This window comes from Musa acuminata, chromosome BXJ1-8 (genome assembly GCF_036884655.1).
Source record: "Musa acuminata AAA Group cultivar baxijiao chromosome BXJ1-8, Cavendish_Baxijiao_AAA, whole genome shotgun sequence".
NCBI classification, from domain to species: domain Eukaryota; kingdom Viridiplantae; phylum Streptophyta; class Magnoliopsida; order Zingiberales; family Musaceae; genus Musa; species Musa acuminata.
In genome coordinates, this window is record NC_088334.1 from 9,489,416 (window position 1) to 9,507,122 (window position 17,707).

General features: G+C 39.4%; 3 protein-coding genes across 3 annotated transcripts; 1 reads left to right on the forward strand and 2 right to left on the reverse strand.

The window, feature by feature from the left end:
• Positions 1 to 2,022: 2,022 nt before the first annotated feature.
• On the forward strand, positions 2,023 to 3,316 carry LOC103993166 (uncharacterized). The gene has a single exon (XM_009413127.3). It carries the CDS (start codon positions 2,288 to 2,290, stop codon positions 3,218 to 3,220), a length of 933 nt encoding a protein of 310 aa, XP_009411402.2. The 5' UTR covers positions 2,023 to 2,287; the 3' UTR covers positions 3,221 to 3,316.
• A 1,945-nt stretch (positions 3,317 to 5,261) lies between these two features.
• LOC103993165 (uncharacterized) lies at positions 5,262 to 8,788 on the reverse strand. Its single transcript, XM_009413126.3, has 8 exons — positions 8,360 to 8,788; positions 8,159 to 8,260; positions 7,959 to 8,040; positions 7,785 to 7,804; positions 7,607 to 7,667; positions 7,004 to 7,062; positions 5,700 to 5,807; positions 5,262 to 5,575 (listed from the first exon to the last, which is right to left on the reverse strand). The coding sequence occupies exons 1-8, from the start codon at positions 8,759 to 8,761 to the stop codon at positions 5,513 to 5,515; spliced, it is 897 nt and encodes a 298-aa protein (XP_009411401.2). The 5' UTR covers positions 8,762 to 8,788; the 3' UTR covers positions 5,262 to 5,512.
• A 2,116-nt stretch (positions 8,789 to 10,904) lies between these two features.
• LOC135588971 (pectinesterase inhibitor 9-like) lies at positions 10,905 to 11,687 on the reverse strand. The gene has a single exon (XM_065081301.1). The coding sequence runs from the start codon at positions 11,617 to 11,619 to the stop codon at positions 11,035 to 11,037; it is 585 nt and encodes a 194-aa protein (XP_064937373.1). The 5' UTR covers positions 11,620 to 11,687; the 3' UTR covers positions 10,905 to 11,034.
• Between the last annotated feature and the right edge of the window lie 6,020 nt (positions 11,688 to 17,707).

Genomic DNA, 17,707 nt, shown 5'->3' on the forward strand with positions numbered 1-17,707 from the left:
CAGCAAGACATGATGTTACAGTATCGTTTCTGCGGAATTCAGAGCTGACAGAATGCTCGCTGGTCCATCCATCTCCACCCACGCAGCCTGTTGTTGTTACTGTTGTCAGGTCTTGTGGCAGCAGTAAACGAAGTTGGCAAAATCTAAGATTCCAAGACAGCGATTTGGTTCCATCAGATCAAACAGCAAGTGAAGAGATAAAAAGACAACTCTGATGTGTTCCCCATGACATGTAGCAATTTCTTGACTTCAAGGTCAACAACCTCCACCACCATTGTTTCACCTCGGAAGGTCATACTTGCTAACTAGATTTCTGATCCTAAATCCAAACCCCCTAATGTTTGCTTCCCAAATCAAACAAGTAAAATGATTTCAGCAGCATGAGGGGCATATGGAATTGACATCTCAGCGGAGGACAGTTCACAGAACAGATTCGGTACTTTTTCTTTTGGCCAGGCAGTGTTCGCAGACGAAATGACAAACGCTACAGAGACTGCTGGGACGACGGTTCATTGAATGCTCTTCGAACGCACATGCTTGCAATTGTCCCATATGTGCACATTATTGCAGGTAATGTCGGACATCGGCACAGTGAGAGGACACGGGACTCGACTACATTTCCTAGGACATTACTTTATGATGTCGATGCAAATAACGCACACTGCAATCCACATTGCATTTGTGTAGATCTTACCGCTCTTACCTCGAAACACTTGGTTTTCTGCAACCTGCAATGTGTTGTTGTTCTATTTAATGCCACGAGATCACGGTGTTCGCCGAGCGGCTGGTGTGCAGGCGATGGGGAACCAAGGCATCGCGAGCGAGAAGAAGAAGAGGAGAGCGAGGAGAGGCCCCTTCACGAGCCTCAGCTTCTCGGCGAGCCTCCCGGGCGACGTCCGCGGCGCCCTCGCGGAGAGCATTTGCGCGGTGAAGTACTCGTCCGACCCTCTTGCTGACTTCAGGGAGTCGATACTGGAGATGATCAGAGACGGCGGCGTCAAAGACTGGGAGGAGATGGAAGAGTTGGTCTACTGCTACGTCGTTCTCAATTCATCGGACGTCCGCTGCTTCATCGCGGATGCATTCCTCAGTGTGTGTTCTCCTTGTCTTCAGCTCCCATGTGGGAATGATCATTAGATGTTTTCTACGCATTTTAGATGACTGACAACACCACAAAACAAGTGATCGTCAAAACTATGAATGATGTGAAGGAATCTTCAACGAAGACGGCAGACCTAATAATAAGCGATGCTTCAAACTTCTGATTGACTATCTACATGGAAAATTTCTCTACAGCATCTTCGGACTTGTATATTCTTTTTTATGCTTTCTTGAATGGCTTCACGACGACCTCTCAGATACAATCTGAATCGGTTCTTTACCAACTCCTGCCGGATTAATACAGCATCAGCAGATAACTTCATTCAGCATTTTGCCGTCGAGTTTGTGCCGTTTGCTGCACGGGGAGAAATGACCACTTTGACAGCCAAATCGTTGTCGTCTTCTCCTGTCTTGACATGAGCAGAGTGCCAAATCTGACGCAGAAGCTAAGCAGTGAGTTCTTGGCAGCGGCAAGGACAGCTGAGAAGTGAATGATCAGATCAAGGTTTGTGAACGTCATGATTAGGCAAACAGTGTCAAACCTTAGACATCAATTTTAAAGGCATTCCACCCACCGATCCCTTATGCAAACAGAAGAAGGATTGCAGCAGGGTTGACTAATGGCTAAAATTCTGTGACTGGTGGCGCACAAACTCTGTATCAATTATACTAAATTGCCTCCTAGACAAATGCAAACAACAGCTATGGTTGCTAGATGACATGATTGAAGCGTCAGGAAATTGGAGTCATCATGGATCCCCACTTACCTTGCAACCAACATTGACAGGCTTTTCGAATGCATTATCTCTTCGGAACCAAGTCAAACAATCTTCTGATCTCCCTCACCCACCCACCCTGACAACAACCCTTCACCTCTGAGTGCTTGCATGACCCATTCACCCTCCCCCTTCTTTGTGTGTGGCTCAACATGAATACACAGTGTGGCTTAGATGTCCACTCCAAGCAAGCAGATGGACCTCCTCGTCCCTTTGGTTTCCTGAGGCCGTAAGCTAAAAGGCCACCCCAACCAACCGGGAGAGTAATAAAGAAAGTGCAGCAACTGCTTCAACAGCTGCGGAGGGAGGATGGTGGTGGGAGGAAGAAGAGCAGAAGAGATTGCGACGACGCGACCCATGTCTCGTTTGTTCTGAGAGCAGATGAATCATTTCAACATCGGCAACGAAGCATGAAGAACATCGAGAAGTTGTTCTTCACGTGCACCAGATGGCAGGTCGAGGAAACCATCGATCTCATCAACTGCCCTTACCATTACTTCTGCGACAGCGCCTACCGAGGCGACTACTCTCCCATCGTCGACTTGCTGGTGCTTCTCTTCGCCGTCTCATCTTTCTTCACCGCCACGGCCTTCACCCTCCGCGAATTCAGCCTCAGGCGAAGCCGAACGGAGCCCAGCATCGGAAGCTTCAAAAGAAGGCATCTGTTGCCTTCAGGTCCGATTGCACTTACTCTGGTAGTCCTAATCTTTGCGAATGGGCAAAGGATCAACACCATATTCCCCCTCTCGCGCTTCGGCCCAGCTCTGCTCCAGCTTGTTTACTTCTCAGCTCTGGCTTTTAGGAATCGAGCGGAGACCGACATCAAGTATGGGGTACTCGAAGCCTCGACTGTGTCGGGGATTCTGCATGCGAGTCTGCGCCTCGACTCCATCATCTTGCCTTACTACACAGGCTTGGAAGCTCTGACCGACTCCTACTTCTCTGGCGTTTGTACAACGTGTGTGTGCCGAAGAAATGCTTTGGCGGCAGGAGGGAGCAGCGTTGCGTACAGAGGATGGTCCAAAACCACAGTGTTGATAGCCACTGCTCTTTGTTCGAGGATGGCATGCAGAATTGTCGGAGAACAGAAGCTGGCATTGTCGATCAGGCTGACACTCGAAGGTGTCAGCTGGCTGTTGATGGCGAAGGACTCCTTCGACCTGATGCTGGGTGTTGTTCCACAGGGGAGTCTGCTAACGACGGTGGTTTATGCCGGGCTCTGCGTTCTGATCTTTCTCAATTTCCTCAGAATGGTATTCAATCTCTCGGTTTCCGTAGCAGAAAAGCATCACAAGAAAGAAATAATAGTTATGTGCCGTAACGATGTTGAAATGGCACGGTGAGCAGAAAAATCATACGAATTACTTGCTTGTAAAATGATTCTTTCATTTTTATCGAAAACAGATGCTATGAACTTGTACAGCTTTTGTACATTTGAGTTATTGAGAACAGCAAGTTTCTCGATTCAGTTTTTCTCTGTTTCTTCAACTGCATGCTGTTATTATTTCTCCATAGGCCACAAGATCAACAATATATAGATTGATTACACATGCTATAAAAGATCACCATAAATACATGAAAGTATCGATATAACAAGCACTTTCATCAACCAGAAATTTTTTTTGAAGTATGAACAATTTTTTTTATGGGCTAATTACATATTACCCCTTGTAGTTAGACCTTATTAGCATCTTGGTCCCAAGACTTAAAAAATTTATATTGAAATCCCTATAGTTATGAAAGTGAAACAATCGATGATGACGTCATATGTTTTACCAATGAAAGTATAAAAATATGGGTAAAAAGATAATTTTAACATTCTATATATATTTTTTGTGGTGACAAACAACGACGTCATTGGGCGTCGCGGGTGGCTATTGTGGATGAGAAAGAAGAGTGACGACGAGAGTTGAGGTAAAGGGAGAGAAGAAAGAGGACGACACAAATGCCAACGACTCTGCATCTACGTCGACGCTGATATCGATGTCGAGCAACCCTTTCGTCGCTCTGCATTTGCGTTAGCATCGACGCAGTTGCCGAGCGATGCCAACGCATATGTAGATGCAGAGCAACGAAAGGACCGCTTGGCAACTGTATTAGCGTCAACACAAATGTAGAGCGGCCCTATCGTTGCTCTGCATCTATGTCGACGTCGCTCCGCAACCCCATCCTCCAACTCCAGCCTAACAAGACAGACTCCACCCTCTCCTTGACCACCTCGCATCACTGCTTCATGGTCATCCACTGAGGATCTATGACTTCTTCACCTGAGGCACCATCGTGGACTTGGAGGAGGATAGGCAAGAGCTAGAGGACAAGAAGGCCTCAGAGTGCAAAGGGGAGGCAACATGATCGGGATCATAGGAAACGCAAAGAGAGCAAATCAGTTGCGGATCTACGCCAGAGATGCGACATCCAACGTTGAGGGAGTGGCAAGCAGCACAAGTAACCTGGCGAATGTGACGAGCCACGAGGAAGTTAGCACTGTGGACGGATGCGTGCCAAGCCCAATTAAGGAAGGTCGCCTATAGCTCGTAGTAGACTACTGCCCTTTCACTGCTCTACATATGTACAATGTCGATGCAGATGTTGAGGGGCCCTTTCACTGCTCTGCATCTGCATCGACGTTGCTTGACAATTGTGTCGACGCCGACGTAAATGTAAAGAGGCAAAAGAGCCGCTCAGCATTTGTATCGATGCAGTTGTCAAGCAACACCAATGCATAGTAACGACATCTGCATCATCCTCTTTCTCTCTCTCTCTTTGCCTCATCTCTTGTCATCGCTCTCCCTCCTCATTCATAACAATCACCCACAATCCCCAACAACATCATCATCCGTCATCATCAAAAATATAAATAGGATATTCGAATTATCTTTTTGTCCATCATTTTTATGTTTCCGTCAATAAAACTTACAACATTAGGATAAATGAAACAAGAAGTTTTATTTTCATAACCATAAAGATTTTAATATAAATTTTTTAATTCTAAAAATTAGAATGCTAAAAAATCACAATTTTAGTCGTCACCGTCAAAACTAACTAACTGCTGTTGTGTGTTCGTGTGAGAGAGGGCGAGAAGAATCACTGAAATATATATACACTGCAAGCATTGAAAATATGGAGACCCTACCAAAAGATGCAGCATCTCATTTTCTACTACTTGTTCTTCTCTAGTGCAGCAGATACATTTCGTCTTCTCGCAGCTCCAATAAGCACAATCCATAAGAAGTTCAATCTGAACCGACTAAATTAGCTTTACAAGCACAACTACCCATGACAGCTGAAGTGAGTTCAATGTTGCAATAGAAAACCATTTATAAGCATTTTTCACATTATCTTGACTCGAAAAAGTTGCTTGTCTATGTCCCGAGGACTCTCATTTTGTCAACTCAAAAGAGTGTAGTTAAATCAGACAAAACTAGAAACATTGTCATTAATATAAAATGAAAAGCATGCTTCAATTCTCTTCTTTTATCAAGAGATTGAAGCTCAAAATCATTCATCAGATGAAAATTGATGAGATGTATTACATCCCATGTGAATGGATTCAAAGAATGAAAATATGAGTCCTGGTTTGCCAGAATTATAATTACTTGCATAAAAGAATGCAGTCACCGATATTTCTCCGGATCCTATTCTTCGTCCGAGGAACTCTCTGCTGAGACTTGCTTGTGATCAACTACGGCAGCAGCTTCCTGTTTGAGAGGAAGAAGTTCAATAAGCATTGGAGGACTTGTCAATGGAAAATTATTTATGATTTCAGGGAAAAAAAGGTAAAACCAGAAAGAAAAGAAAAAAGTCATGAATTCTATTTCTTACTGGCATTTTGTCCCAGTCCTTCAATTTTGAACTTGTAAGCATGTAATTGTTACGTAATGGGGCCCATCCAAGCTCATTGTTCTTGTCCATGCTTTTTGAATCACAGAACTGCATAAAACATACCACTGTTAATCTAGACCAGCTCATCAAACATGCTACAAGTGCATATTTTGGTAATGTGGAGATACCATTTAAATCACATAAAACCTTGATATCTACGACTAGAAATGAAGAGCATTACAAAGACTTGAACAAAGACTAATTATAAGCACATCTTTTTGTGTTATTGATGTGTACACTGACAATTTCAGAAATTAAACCCAAAAAAGTTCAAAATAGGAATATACCGTAAGCTCTCAGAATCTTCGTATGAACAATTTTTTTAAATATTTGCAAAGTGGACACCAATTTCCCACAAGCACATGCAAGTAATAAGATATCAAAGCTATTTGGAAAACTGTTTTATAGTAAAGATTTTAAGAAAATGCACCCACACACATCATATCCTATGCCCAAACATGACAGACTTCTGATTAATATGCTCAAAAAACAGAATGCTTTGCGATTGCATTATTCTTGCAACCGAATTACAAATTCTACCTATTCTAGTTCAATCAATAAGGAAATAGATGTATCATTAAACGAAAAACTGAGCATCTATTTCAAACTTTCAGATTCAGGATCAACTTATGTTAAACTGTATTCAGAACAGAGTGTAACACCACAAAATATGCAGATTGAACTAGTTACAAAAAAGCATGTACAATTAGTCAACTCGTTATGATAGCAGATCAATAACAGACAATGGACAAGCAATAAATTTGTGTTCATGGACCAAAACTAACAAAAAGTCAGAAACAAAGTTATTCTAGAAAATTTTACAGATCAACTAGCACAAATGTTGCAGACTGAACTAGTCTTGCACTAAAAGATAGCACATGGCTCAAGCTCTCAAGCATGAGACCTAAAAAAAACATTCTATTTTTAAATTCTAAAACAATTGAAAAATCCTTAACAGCACTGACACTATCATTTTAGATACCCTGATGAAAAGGAAGCCAATAATTAGAACCTATTCAGCTGAAGTTGCATGACGATGGCAGAAAAATTGACAGTGTGAATGAACCGAAAATTAGGCATTATTACAGTGACTATATAAATAACAAATAATTTGCATATACAAATGCCTCAAAGTATACTGGCCCAGATTAAAAAAAGAGAAACAGCATGCACATGGTGTTGTGTGTATAAGAAACTATATTCTGCAACTATAAAAGTTTCAAGGACAATAATTCATCACATGCCTGTGTTGTTGGCTTCTGTAGCTCTGAAAAGAAGGCTTGTTTTCTTTGTTTTGCCAACACTGTTGAAAACACAAGATATTAATCACTGTAGTTTACAAAGAATTATATGAGAAATATCATATCAGCGGTAACATATGACAAACTTTGGTGACATGCTGAACACTACTAAAAGAAACTTTCAAAATTTAACTAGTCTGAGAATTACCGTCTTACTGAGTACCAGTTCAACTATAAACACCAATATAAAGTAGAAACCTTCTTAGCATCAAAATTTTTTTTGCTTCTTAATGAAGCCATATTATGTGCACCCAAACAGAAAACTCGATCATATTCGGCTATTTCAATCCACTTCATTTCTCGACTAAGGAAACAAAATCATCTGTCTAAAAGAATCTCTAGTGTTCTTTAGTATGGATGTGTATTTCCTCTAGTAAGATGCACGTCATTCAGCTAATGCAAGAAAGCTTAAGCTCTAAGCTGACAACATTCAAAGGGAAAAGATGTAATTTAAACCTCAGTACAAGAATGGACTGCACAACCTTGTTTGAACACTTAACTTATAAGTTAAATAAACAAGCAAATACACTGATGCACATGTCATACCTTTTGCATTTTTAGAACCTGAAGGATTTAACCCACTTTGAGAACTTTGTGCCTTACTGACCTGCATCAATAATCTAAATGCTATTGTAAAAACTAGTGATTTCTTTTCATCAAGCACAACATGCTCTGCACAAAAAAAAAGAAGGATTCAACAAACTCATCATGCTTATTCTCTTACCGCATTGAAAAGCTTGACGACTGGTATTTAACCCATAGTTGTTGTACATGCAAGATGAAGAACTTTCAGTTAGAGAGTAACTAAATGAGCAATAGAACGCACAATCCAAGCATAAAATATTTTAATCAGCTATAAAGAACATATTGCCTGTTCTTTAGAAGCCAAAACAAATACCTCCTTTTGTTGCAACGCTGACGAGAAGCTTCTCCCTTGCATCCAGGAAATTAGCAGGCTTTACGTGTCCCTTTTCTGCTTCCTATATTACGGATTCAAGTGAAACTTCGAATAATACAGACACCAGAATTACCCATCCCTAGCGAAGGCAAAACTAAAGGGCAGGCAACAGAGTAAAAATGCGATCTAATAGCACCAACCATCTGTTTCTCCTTTTTTATTTCGGCTGTTGTCTTATGCTCCGATACCTCTTCTGCAAGCTTCTCAGCGACGAGCTTCTTGTGCGCAGACAATATAGGTCCCTGAGAACAAGAAGCATAATAAACACCAATAAATTCACAAAAAAGAAATCAGTTTTTGGGTTAGAACCCATTTATATGCCTCAAAAACGGTACACCTACAAGGGGATCATCTGGGAGATGCTTCTTCATGATCTTCATAAAGGCTACCCTAAATGCCCTGCAACCCTCAACGAACCTTGTGATCCCATGCTGAGCCTCCTCCCCGTCGTCCTCGTCATCGCCTCCGCTGCCGTCGTCATCCACAACATCCAAATCCCTGTCACTTTCCTCCTCCTCGCTAGACGGCTCTTCGTCACTTTCTTCCTCCTCATCGGAGTGGTACTCCCTGGCCCTCTTCCGGAAGAGCTTCCTCATCTTGCGGCTAGGTTTTCTAGGCTTGGCCGCGGCCATGGATGACGCCTTCTGAAGGACCCTCTTGCTCGGCTTCTTTCCCGTCTTGTGATCTGGCTTCCGCTTTCTGGATACCGAAGCGGCAGCGAGGGTTTGGAGCTCTGCCGCCATGGCCGACGAGGTCCGGAGAAAAGACCGGCGAAGGTCTTCAAACAAGTATGGTGCAGGGTTTAAGTCGAGAATTGAGGAGTAAAGTGGGCCGAACCCAACCCGGCCCACATCAGTCACGGCGTTTTGTTAGTATTAAGGCCATATAAGTTGGACTGCCATACCTCTGGTATCAACGGAACGGGCTAATTATATATTATCGTGTGAGATATCTCTCTATTATTTTAATTTTTAGATTTTAAAAAAATATATATTAAAATTTTTATAATTATGAAAATAAAATATTCTATCTTGTTTACCCTAAAGTCGTCAGCTTTACCGACGGAAGATATAGCACGTGACAGTATGTATATGAATGATATAAAAACGATAAATAAAAAGATAATTTCAATAGTGATAGCATCGTGTGTGGTTATTATGGTGGTGGTCGACGACAACAAAACGGTGATCGATCTCACCAAATGTTAATCTGAACATTGATAACAATGAGCAAGAGGAAGCAAAACGGTGAGACACCTACGTTGGCATTAGAGGTGAGTTATTCTTGGAACCTTAACCAAAGCAGATATAGTTGAGGAGGAAAATAAGATAGGCGAGGCAAAGCAGATATAGCTGATCAATCTTGAAACCTTAACCAAAATGATTAATCCTAATTCGATGGCTAATCATCATGTAGTGATTCGTCAATTCTTGGTCGTTTTTGAGATTTCTTCTCAAAATGAAAACGAATTATTCTGACAATACAAATACAAATTCTTAATTAATATTTTGTAGCATGAAGCGGACACGCGTTCTCATTTCCACCACAAGTTGATCGGCCACTTGGGGATGGATTTACCAAACATAAGCTATTCCAAGTCACACGCCATTGATTTAGACGTGTTTTGGAATCATGATTTCGATTATGATGCGAAGCTAAATCGACAGAGAGACGAGTAGAGCCAATGGCTATCCTTCTCGATCAATCTAAGGCAGGTGATATCTGGACCGCAGGAGCCAATCCTCCGCTTCAATATTAGGTGACATCTGGACCGGGAATTCGAATCACGACGTCCCAACACACTATTGTTGGCTGCGGAATCACCCAATTGCACAACACCATTAACTAGCTGTGCACGTCACAGACATTTCATAATAAATGACGGTCTGATCGACGACTCTGAAAATAATTCCATTTCGATCAGCTGATTAAGACAATAGCAGTTCACATGGTGACAGATTCAGTAGGGCAAGCAGGAGGGGCAACAAAGACAAAGCTTCCCCTCCACTAGCGGTGGCTGTTGATGGAAGAGAGAGGCCTGCAGCAGCTGATGGGCCACTGTCATGGCCGCCACCGTCTTCTCTCTTTCTCTTTCGCTCCATTCCTTTCTCTGACTCCATGAATAGTTCACTGTGCAGATAGAGTAACGGTAGAAAGTGTTACCCTCTCAGCTTCACTCATTTTGTTATGGTGGACTAGGAATGGCCATCACTCGTATCATATTATTTTAAGTTAAATAAAATTATATATATATATATATATATAATAATTTTTTGACTCCGATACTAATCTCAAATTAATATGGGCATCGAAATTATCTCACCAAACGCGCTCTTGGCATGAGTTAATTTTATAGATGACAATTAAACATATCCGACCGACAATAACAAATAAGGTCAATTCAATTTCATGACATGATATGGATCGATGATTAAGAAGAAGATATCACTTTGTTGACTAACCGGAAGGCTCCCAAGCAGGATAGGAAGCATTTACCTTTTGTTCCATTTGTGAAGTACCAATTCGAAGCAAAAGTAGGAGGATATTTATGTGCACGGTGGGCAATGAAGACAGAGGTCATATCAGCAGAATGTGGTAAGTTTCCATCTCCATCTTAATTGTAACCATCGAATGCGGCGTCACAATCAGCATCAACATCCTCGCACAAGTGGACAGCTCCAATTGGTGCTTCATCAATTTGCATGCACATCACATGAACCAAAGCAATATGAATCTGATGGGAGCTACGGTGAAGCCATCCATCCCATCTTCCCCTTTCATGTTTTATATTACAGACATAAAAATCCACCCGAAACAATCAAATAAAAATGCTTTCTTGCTAGGAATAAGTTGCATTAAGTTTTGTAGATAAAGAACACGCACAGCCAAACAAATAAAAAGTATATAGAGTCAAAACTTATAACAGTATTATCCCACACCATCACTATCATATCACATAACACTTTGTACATCCCTACATTTCTTCGAATACATAGAGTACAAGTGCGAACCGGATTCAGGTATTCGGATCGATTCGGTTCACGAGGGCCAAGGCAACGCTGGTGACCTGCGCCACCTCCACCACACGCTTGCGGATGGCGGCCCGGATGACCGGGCCAGCGTTCTGGGAGAGGCTGTCGAGGCAGGTGTCGGCGTCGGTGAGCGCGGCGCTGACCCAGGTCTGCACGTTGCTGAGGTGCCAGGCGAAGCGGGGGCTCCGGGCGCGCCCCAACCGCCCCATCTCCACCACAGACTGGCGGAGCTGGTCGACGCTGTCCTGCATAGTCTCCACGCAGTCTTTTACGGCCCCGGCCTCACGGGACCGCGTACCGGCCGACGTCCGCCTCGCGAAGGCCGAGGCCGCACGCGCCTTGTCCACGCTCACGGAGAGGGCGGCCAACGCCACCCCGCGCGGGCTCCGGCGGATGGGCAGCTTGTAGGTCGAGAGGCAGCGCTCGCAGAGGCGAGGGTACTGCGTGACCCGGCACGAGGAGCGGATGAAGTCGCTGGGGCCGCCCACCGGGGCCGCGGTGAGCGCACCGGCGGAGGCGAAGAACGCCGCGGCGATTAGAACGACGGATAGTGGCGCATAACGCTCCATATTAATCTCCTCCTCTCCCTCGCAACGTTTCCTCCTCCTCTGTTTTTTATTGGATTTATTTGTGCTCGGAGTCGGGCGGCCGGAGGAGTTTATATACAAAGAGGCGAGGTGTGGGTGTCACGTGATATGTTATTATTATTATTATTATTATTATTATTATTATTATTATTATTATTATTATTATTATTATTATTGTTACAACTTAATTTTTTTAGGACGAATTAATCCCTTTTTTTTCAGAAAGTATCTCTATTTTTATAATTTCTTAATAGTGTGTTTTTTTCAACGAATTATTGAAAAAAAGAGTAAAATAGTTATTTTAAAAAATATTCTTTAGGAATTTCTTAAAATTAGGGTATTATCTAAAAAATTCTCAAACTTAAAGAGTTTTTTCCGAGAATTTACCCTTTTTTATTAATACCTAAATAATTTATTTTCTCTCTCTTCTCGAATGAGTCGACCCATAAGATAAATCGGTTCGATTATATTATTTTTATGTTGTGTTATATTATTTTCAACAATGCCACATAAAACACTATAACACATTATAAAACATATGTTATAATGTTTTTGTATAAATTTATAAAAATTATATTATGTTATAGTGTTTTCAACGATACTTATGGAATATTATAATAAAAAAATATTATAATTGGATCGATTCACCCTATGAGAATCCATCCATAAAAAAAAGGAAAAGAATGAGAGGTACAATGGTAGATGGTTGGGGGTATTACCAAATGAAAAGCACTTCTCAGAATAAAAATTTCGAAAAAAGAAGATTATTTTTAGAATTCATCCACTTTTTTTTATAACAGTATGTCAATGTTGAATTTTTTTAAATGATAAATAATAAAAATGAATTCTTTCCGGTCTAACAAAGGTGATGACCCTAACAAGATACTCGGGATCTTCAAAATTTTATCGAATAAAATTTAAATCCTCATCCTTAATTAGTGGTACTTATATATCATCGAATTATATTGATCAGAAGGTGTTAGTTAGCTTAGTAAAGATTTTGACAATTCGTCACAATATCTTATGCTCGAACGCAACTTACCCTTTGGAGAAAAAAACACATTGATCAAATTCATATCTAATAAAGAATTAAAGGATCATAATATTTCCATATTTAAATTGGGCATTGGATTTAAACACAACCTTATTTATTGATAGGAATGAAGATGTACATAATACTTTAGTACCATATGGCTAATACCTCAATGTCACCCAATCAATATATAACCGATATCTTTGGGCTACGAGCATGACATGCATTAGACACCATAGAATCATATAACTAACATGTGGTCGATACCTCGGTACCACAAAGATGAAATCATGATATCTTACAGCCAAATCGACCACGTTGTTATTATGTCTTGGATTTGATATACCACAATACTACAATCACAATGAAGCCTGAGATCAACAAATAGCTACTCCTTATAATCGATGTTCATCACGAGAGTAATGATCATATGAGCCCACAAAAAAAAGGCTTCTAGGTGCCTTGGATACTTCAAGATTAGCCTAAGCATTCATTCTAAAATTTTCAAATCATAAGTAACTTAAGCATTGGAGGGGTATTTGTTGACAAAACCCCCGATATAGTTTTGTAGCATTCTACATCCTCAAAATTGGGCGAACCAAAATTCGATCAAAATTGAATTGAGACTATAGAAAAAAAAGCTTCTAGCTCGAACACTCGAGAACTGGTTTAACATTTATAAAGTACCTTCAAAGGTCATAATATTTGTGCTTATAAAAACCTAAGTTTTCCATATACCATTATAATTATTTTTTACTAATTGAAATTCTAATTTATGTAAAAGTTAATAGTTAATTATAATTTATAAATATTAGATACATTTTAAATATTTTATATTTTGATTTATACATTTATAATTCAAACAAAATAATCTTAACCATAAACGAAAATAATCAATCTGAATTTTCCTAATGGACATTAACAATGGTCATGTATATATATGCTATATTTTAAGATATATATTTAAGCTATATCAAAATGTATAATTATATGTATACTATTAGGAGACAAATTGATAATGTCATAATCACAGCCTGACATGGTTCGGGTTTATATACAAAGGAAGGATGAGGTGTTGCCGAGGTATCTTTAGAGCTTCTCGAAATTCGATATAGATACACTTATATGCTCTAAGGGTGACTTACATGAAGACTAAGGTTAGATGTTTATTTTTCGATTTGATCCTTTCGACACTCAAGTTAGTTCCAATGTAGATAGGTAAAAATAACAAACAAGTATACTAGTTAAAATAGCTTTTTATCTTATCATGCAAAAAATAACTTTATATACTGAGTAAAAATGAGAAAATATTCTGTAAAGTATTCCACAATCGAACAATCCGTAACCACTCCTTTTTAGACTTGTGTCCACGAAGATAGTCAGGGGAGGCAACCCATAATGAGCTCGTCTAGAGAGGTCCGAAAGTGCAACCATTAAGTAATTTGACATGTGGGCTATGTGAAAGTGGAGGGAGATTTTGAATGCCTGATTATCCCTGTAAGATCATGAATTTACTAAGAAATCAAGTTGGGATTGAGCACTCACCAAAAGGGTTAGGTTGGGGCTAACCAACCTATGCACCTCGGGCATTCTTCGTGAATATCAGGTTGGGTTTGGTGAACCTACACACTTCGAGCATTTTGCCCTGGGCAATTGTCCCCCGAGACGTGCCTTTGAGATGTTCACCCTCATATGGGCACATCGAGTGTCGTTCAGATACTCACTCCTAATGAGGGTGGAGCAGGTATTTTTGGGCTCACACCCTCATAAGGGCACATCGAGTGTTATTGAGATACTCACCTCGAGATAGAAGTATTAGGCATATTTGAACACTCAACCCTATAAGGGCATATCAAGTGTTATTGAGATGATGCTCACCTCTAAAGAGGATGCATTGGGCATATTTTGATACTCATCTCAGTAATAGCACAGTAGGTGCCATTTATATACTCACCTTTGAGAAGGGCACATCGAGCATTTTTGAATGCTCACGCTGATATGGGTGCATCGGGTGCTATTGAGATGCTCACTCTCGAAGAGAGCGCTTTGGATATTTTTGGATACTCATTCAAGTAGGGGTGTGTCATGTGTTCTTTGAAGTTGACACACTATTAACATTTCATTAATGCTTCTTTAATGTCTTAGAGATCCAAAAAGACACTTGGGAATTAAACGTGCATCTTCAATTTCAAGAGAGTTAATGCAACTGATATCCGACGGGGTATTTGAAAGTTAATGTGGGAACTAGGGTACCAACCCATAGTATAAATCTCCTCTCAGTGAATGTAGGGCTCATTTCTTACCTCCAGTTTCCTATAGCCATTATGTCTCCTCCTTCCGAAGCATCTCGGCCTCTCGAAACACCTCCTCATTTTCTTTAAATTAGGATGTCCTTTCTCTCTCATACAAGTTCTTCTTAGTCCCTCAATTAACAAATGACCAAGGAAATCGAAGTCATATCCTCTAACAGCTCAGGGTTAGGATGGATCCCAATCTACTCCTCCTCAGGAGGTGGACCTCGAGACTTAGAAGTCATGAAGAGTTCCTACTATTTTGATCTTAAGGTCTTTGGATCACTTGTGGACCAGTTATTCTATATTGATCGAGTTTAAGATATAAATATCTCAACCGGGCCACTGTCCATATAACCTAATATTTAGGTTTCTTTGCCTATCTTCGGATGTGCTAGAGGTTCGACTTCGATTTCCCCTCCACCCACTAATAGTGGCATGCTTCAAATGGTAGAGGATCTCACTCTCCTAAATGGCACCGAGCTCACAGTATTGCCTCATGTTATTAATTAGGAAATGTTATTAATTGTTAGAATTTTAAAGAGTCACACATGTATAATTAAATGTGTTAAGCCATTATTTTGATTAGCCAAAATTAAAGTGATCTAATTAAAGTAAAGTTATTTGGCTAAGGGACATAATTGTTAAGAAAATTAATTGTGTGGATATCATCAGTCATGTTCCTAACTTAATGACGAGATAAGTTAAGAATATGAAACTCTTGAGGCATAATTATAGATTCATCAATTATGAATACAATCATAATTGTAGATTCATCAGTTATGACTATAAATAAGGTTGTGGTCCCCGGTTGCAATATCAAATGAAGTTTCTCTTCACCCGTCAAGGAGAAATCTAAAGTTCAAAAGGTACTCTGCAATTGGAAGACCAAATCACCGATCAATTCAGAAAAATACTCTAATGGATTCATTAGGTACGCTTCCGTGTTAATATGTTTATCAATTATTGTAGGATTTCATGCATATTATAGTGGATTAAATAAGTTTTATGGAAACATTCTTAATCCATTATTTTGGATCTATTCGGTTTTGATTCTATAAAATAATTATTTGATCCATATTTGATATGTTAAAAGAATCCCAACAAGTAGTATCAAAGCCATCCTACAATGATTGATGAACATTTAAGCTTTTTTCTCATGAATTTTAATGATGTTTTCATTAATATTTTAAAGTAATTTGGTTCTATCATCGTTGGGAAAGATGATAGTTTTACGTAACCATGCTATTTTGAAGTGATTTGGTTCTATTATCGTTGGAAAAGATTATGGTTTTATATAATCATACTACAGCATGCTTCACATTCAATTTAATGTCTTTTTCTGATGTGATATCAGTTTAATTTTGGATTATCTTTTCCACTTAGTGTCGTTTCCTATTCATCAATATGCAAAATTCATTTTTGCACTACAAGGCATAAAATTCTCAAATTCTTTTTGGATTTTATCTAATTAATATGAATTTAATTAATTAGATATTATTGCAATATTATGTTGGTTTAATAATATTGTTGTAATATTATGTTGGATTAAACATAATATTGGTTCTATAAAGTTGTTTGTTGACATAAATTGAATGATTTACATGCTTTAAATATTTTAGGCAACAAATTAAGATCAAGCCAATTTGACTAATATGGTCTAAATTCAATTAGTGATTGTTTAATATTAGATTGAATAATTTAATATATGAAGTCGTCAAAGTGACCTCTCATATATAACATTTCTCATGAAAATATTAAATGTAGTGTGTATTTACATCCATGCAGTAATTATCCGGCCCAAAGGAAGGTTAATGACTGGCAGGATTTTATACATACCTGTAATGGTAAATACGTGATAATTATAAAGTTATACATGTAAATGATAAATCAATCCAAAGATGGGTTTCTCATTTGACATGCCTTATTATCAGTATTTGATCATTATAACAAGACTACCACTAGCAATTAATATTGAAGTCCAAAGACAAGATATTAATGTTGCACTTGGTATCTTGAGATGGGTTAAATCATTATTTGAATTTACTTAAGTTTATGGCAATAAATATGAGCATAATTTTTGGTTATCTATTATGCTCTTATTTAGGTTCTCTTGCAATAATATTTGCTAGCCTCAGTTCTATACCAGTTCTAAACGGAACCAACTTTAAAGATTGGAAAGAAAACATTCTGATCGTTTTGGGTTGCATGGATCTAGACCTTGCACTAAGAGAAGACCAACCTGCTTCTCTTACAGAAAATATTACTCATGATGATAGGAGACTATATGAGAAGTGGGACAGGACTAATCGCATGAGTCTCATGATCATTAAGCGCGGCATTCCAGAAGCCTTTAGGGGTGCGGTGTCCGAAGGGATTACCAAGGCCAAAGATTTTCTTACCGAAATAGAAAAGCGTTTTCTTAAAAATGATAAGGCAAAAACAAGCACTCTACTTGAAAGATTGTTTACCATGAGATACAACGGCAAAGGAAATATAAGGGAATACATCATGGAAATGTCTAATCTTGCTTCTAAGCTTAAAGCATTAAAGCTTAACCTATCAGAGGACTTACTTGTCCATTTGGTTCTGATATCTCTCCCTGCACAATTCAATCAGTTTAAGGTCAGTTATAACTGCCAAAGGAACAAATGGTCTCTTAATGAGCTCATTTCATATTGTGTGCAAGAAGAAGAAAGATTAAAGCAAGAGAAGATTGAAAGTGCAAACTTGGTCAACACCTCTA

Coding starts and splice junctions, on each gene's coding strand:
- LOC103993165 (XM_009413126.3), bottom strand. CDS start 8,761: ATGGCGGCAGAGCTCCAAACCCTCGCTGCCGCTTCGGTATCCAGAAAG. Junction 8,261..8,359: donor ATCTCCCAGATGATCCCCTT/GTAGGTGTACCG, acceptor TCTTGTTCTCAG/GGACCTATATTGTCTGCGCA. Junction 5,576..5,699: donor AGGACTGGGACAAAATGCCA/GTAAGAAATAGA, acceptor CCTCTCAAACAG/GAAGCTGCTGCCGTAGTTGA.
- LOC103993166 (XM_009413127.3), top strand. CDS start 2,288: ATGAAGAACATCGAGAAGTTGTTCTTCACGTGCACCAGATGGCAGGTC.
- LOC135588971 (XM_065081301.1), bottom strand. CDS start 11,619: ATGGAGCGTTATGCGCCACTATCCGTCGTTCTAATCGCCGCGGCGTTC.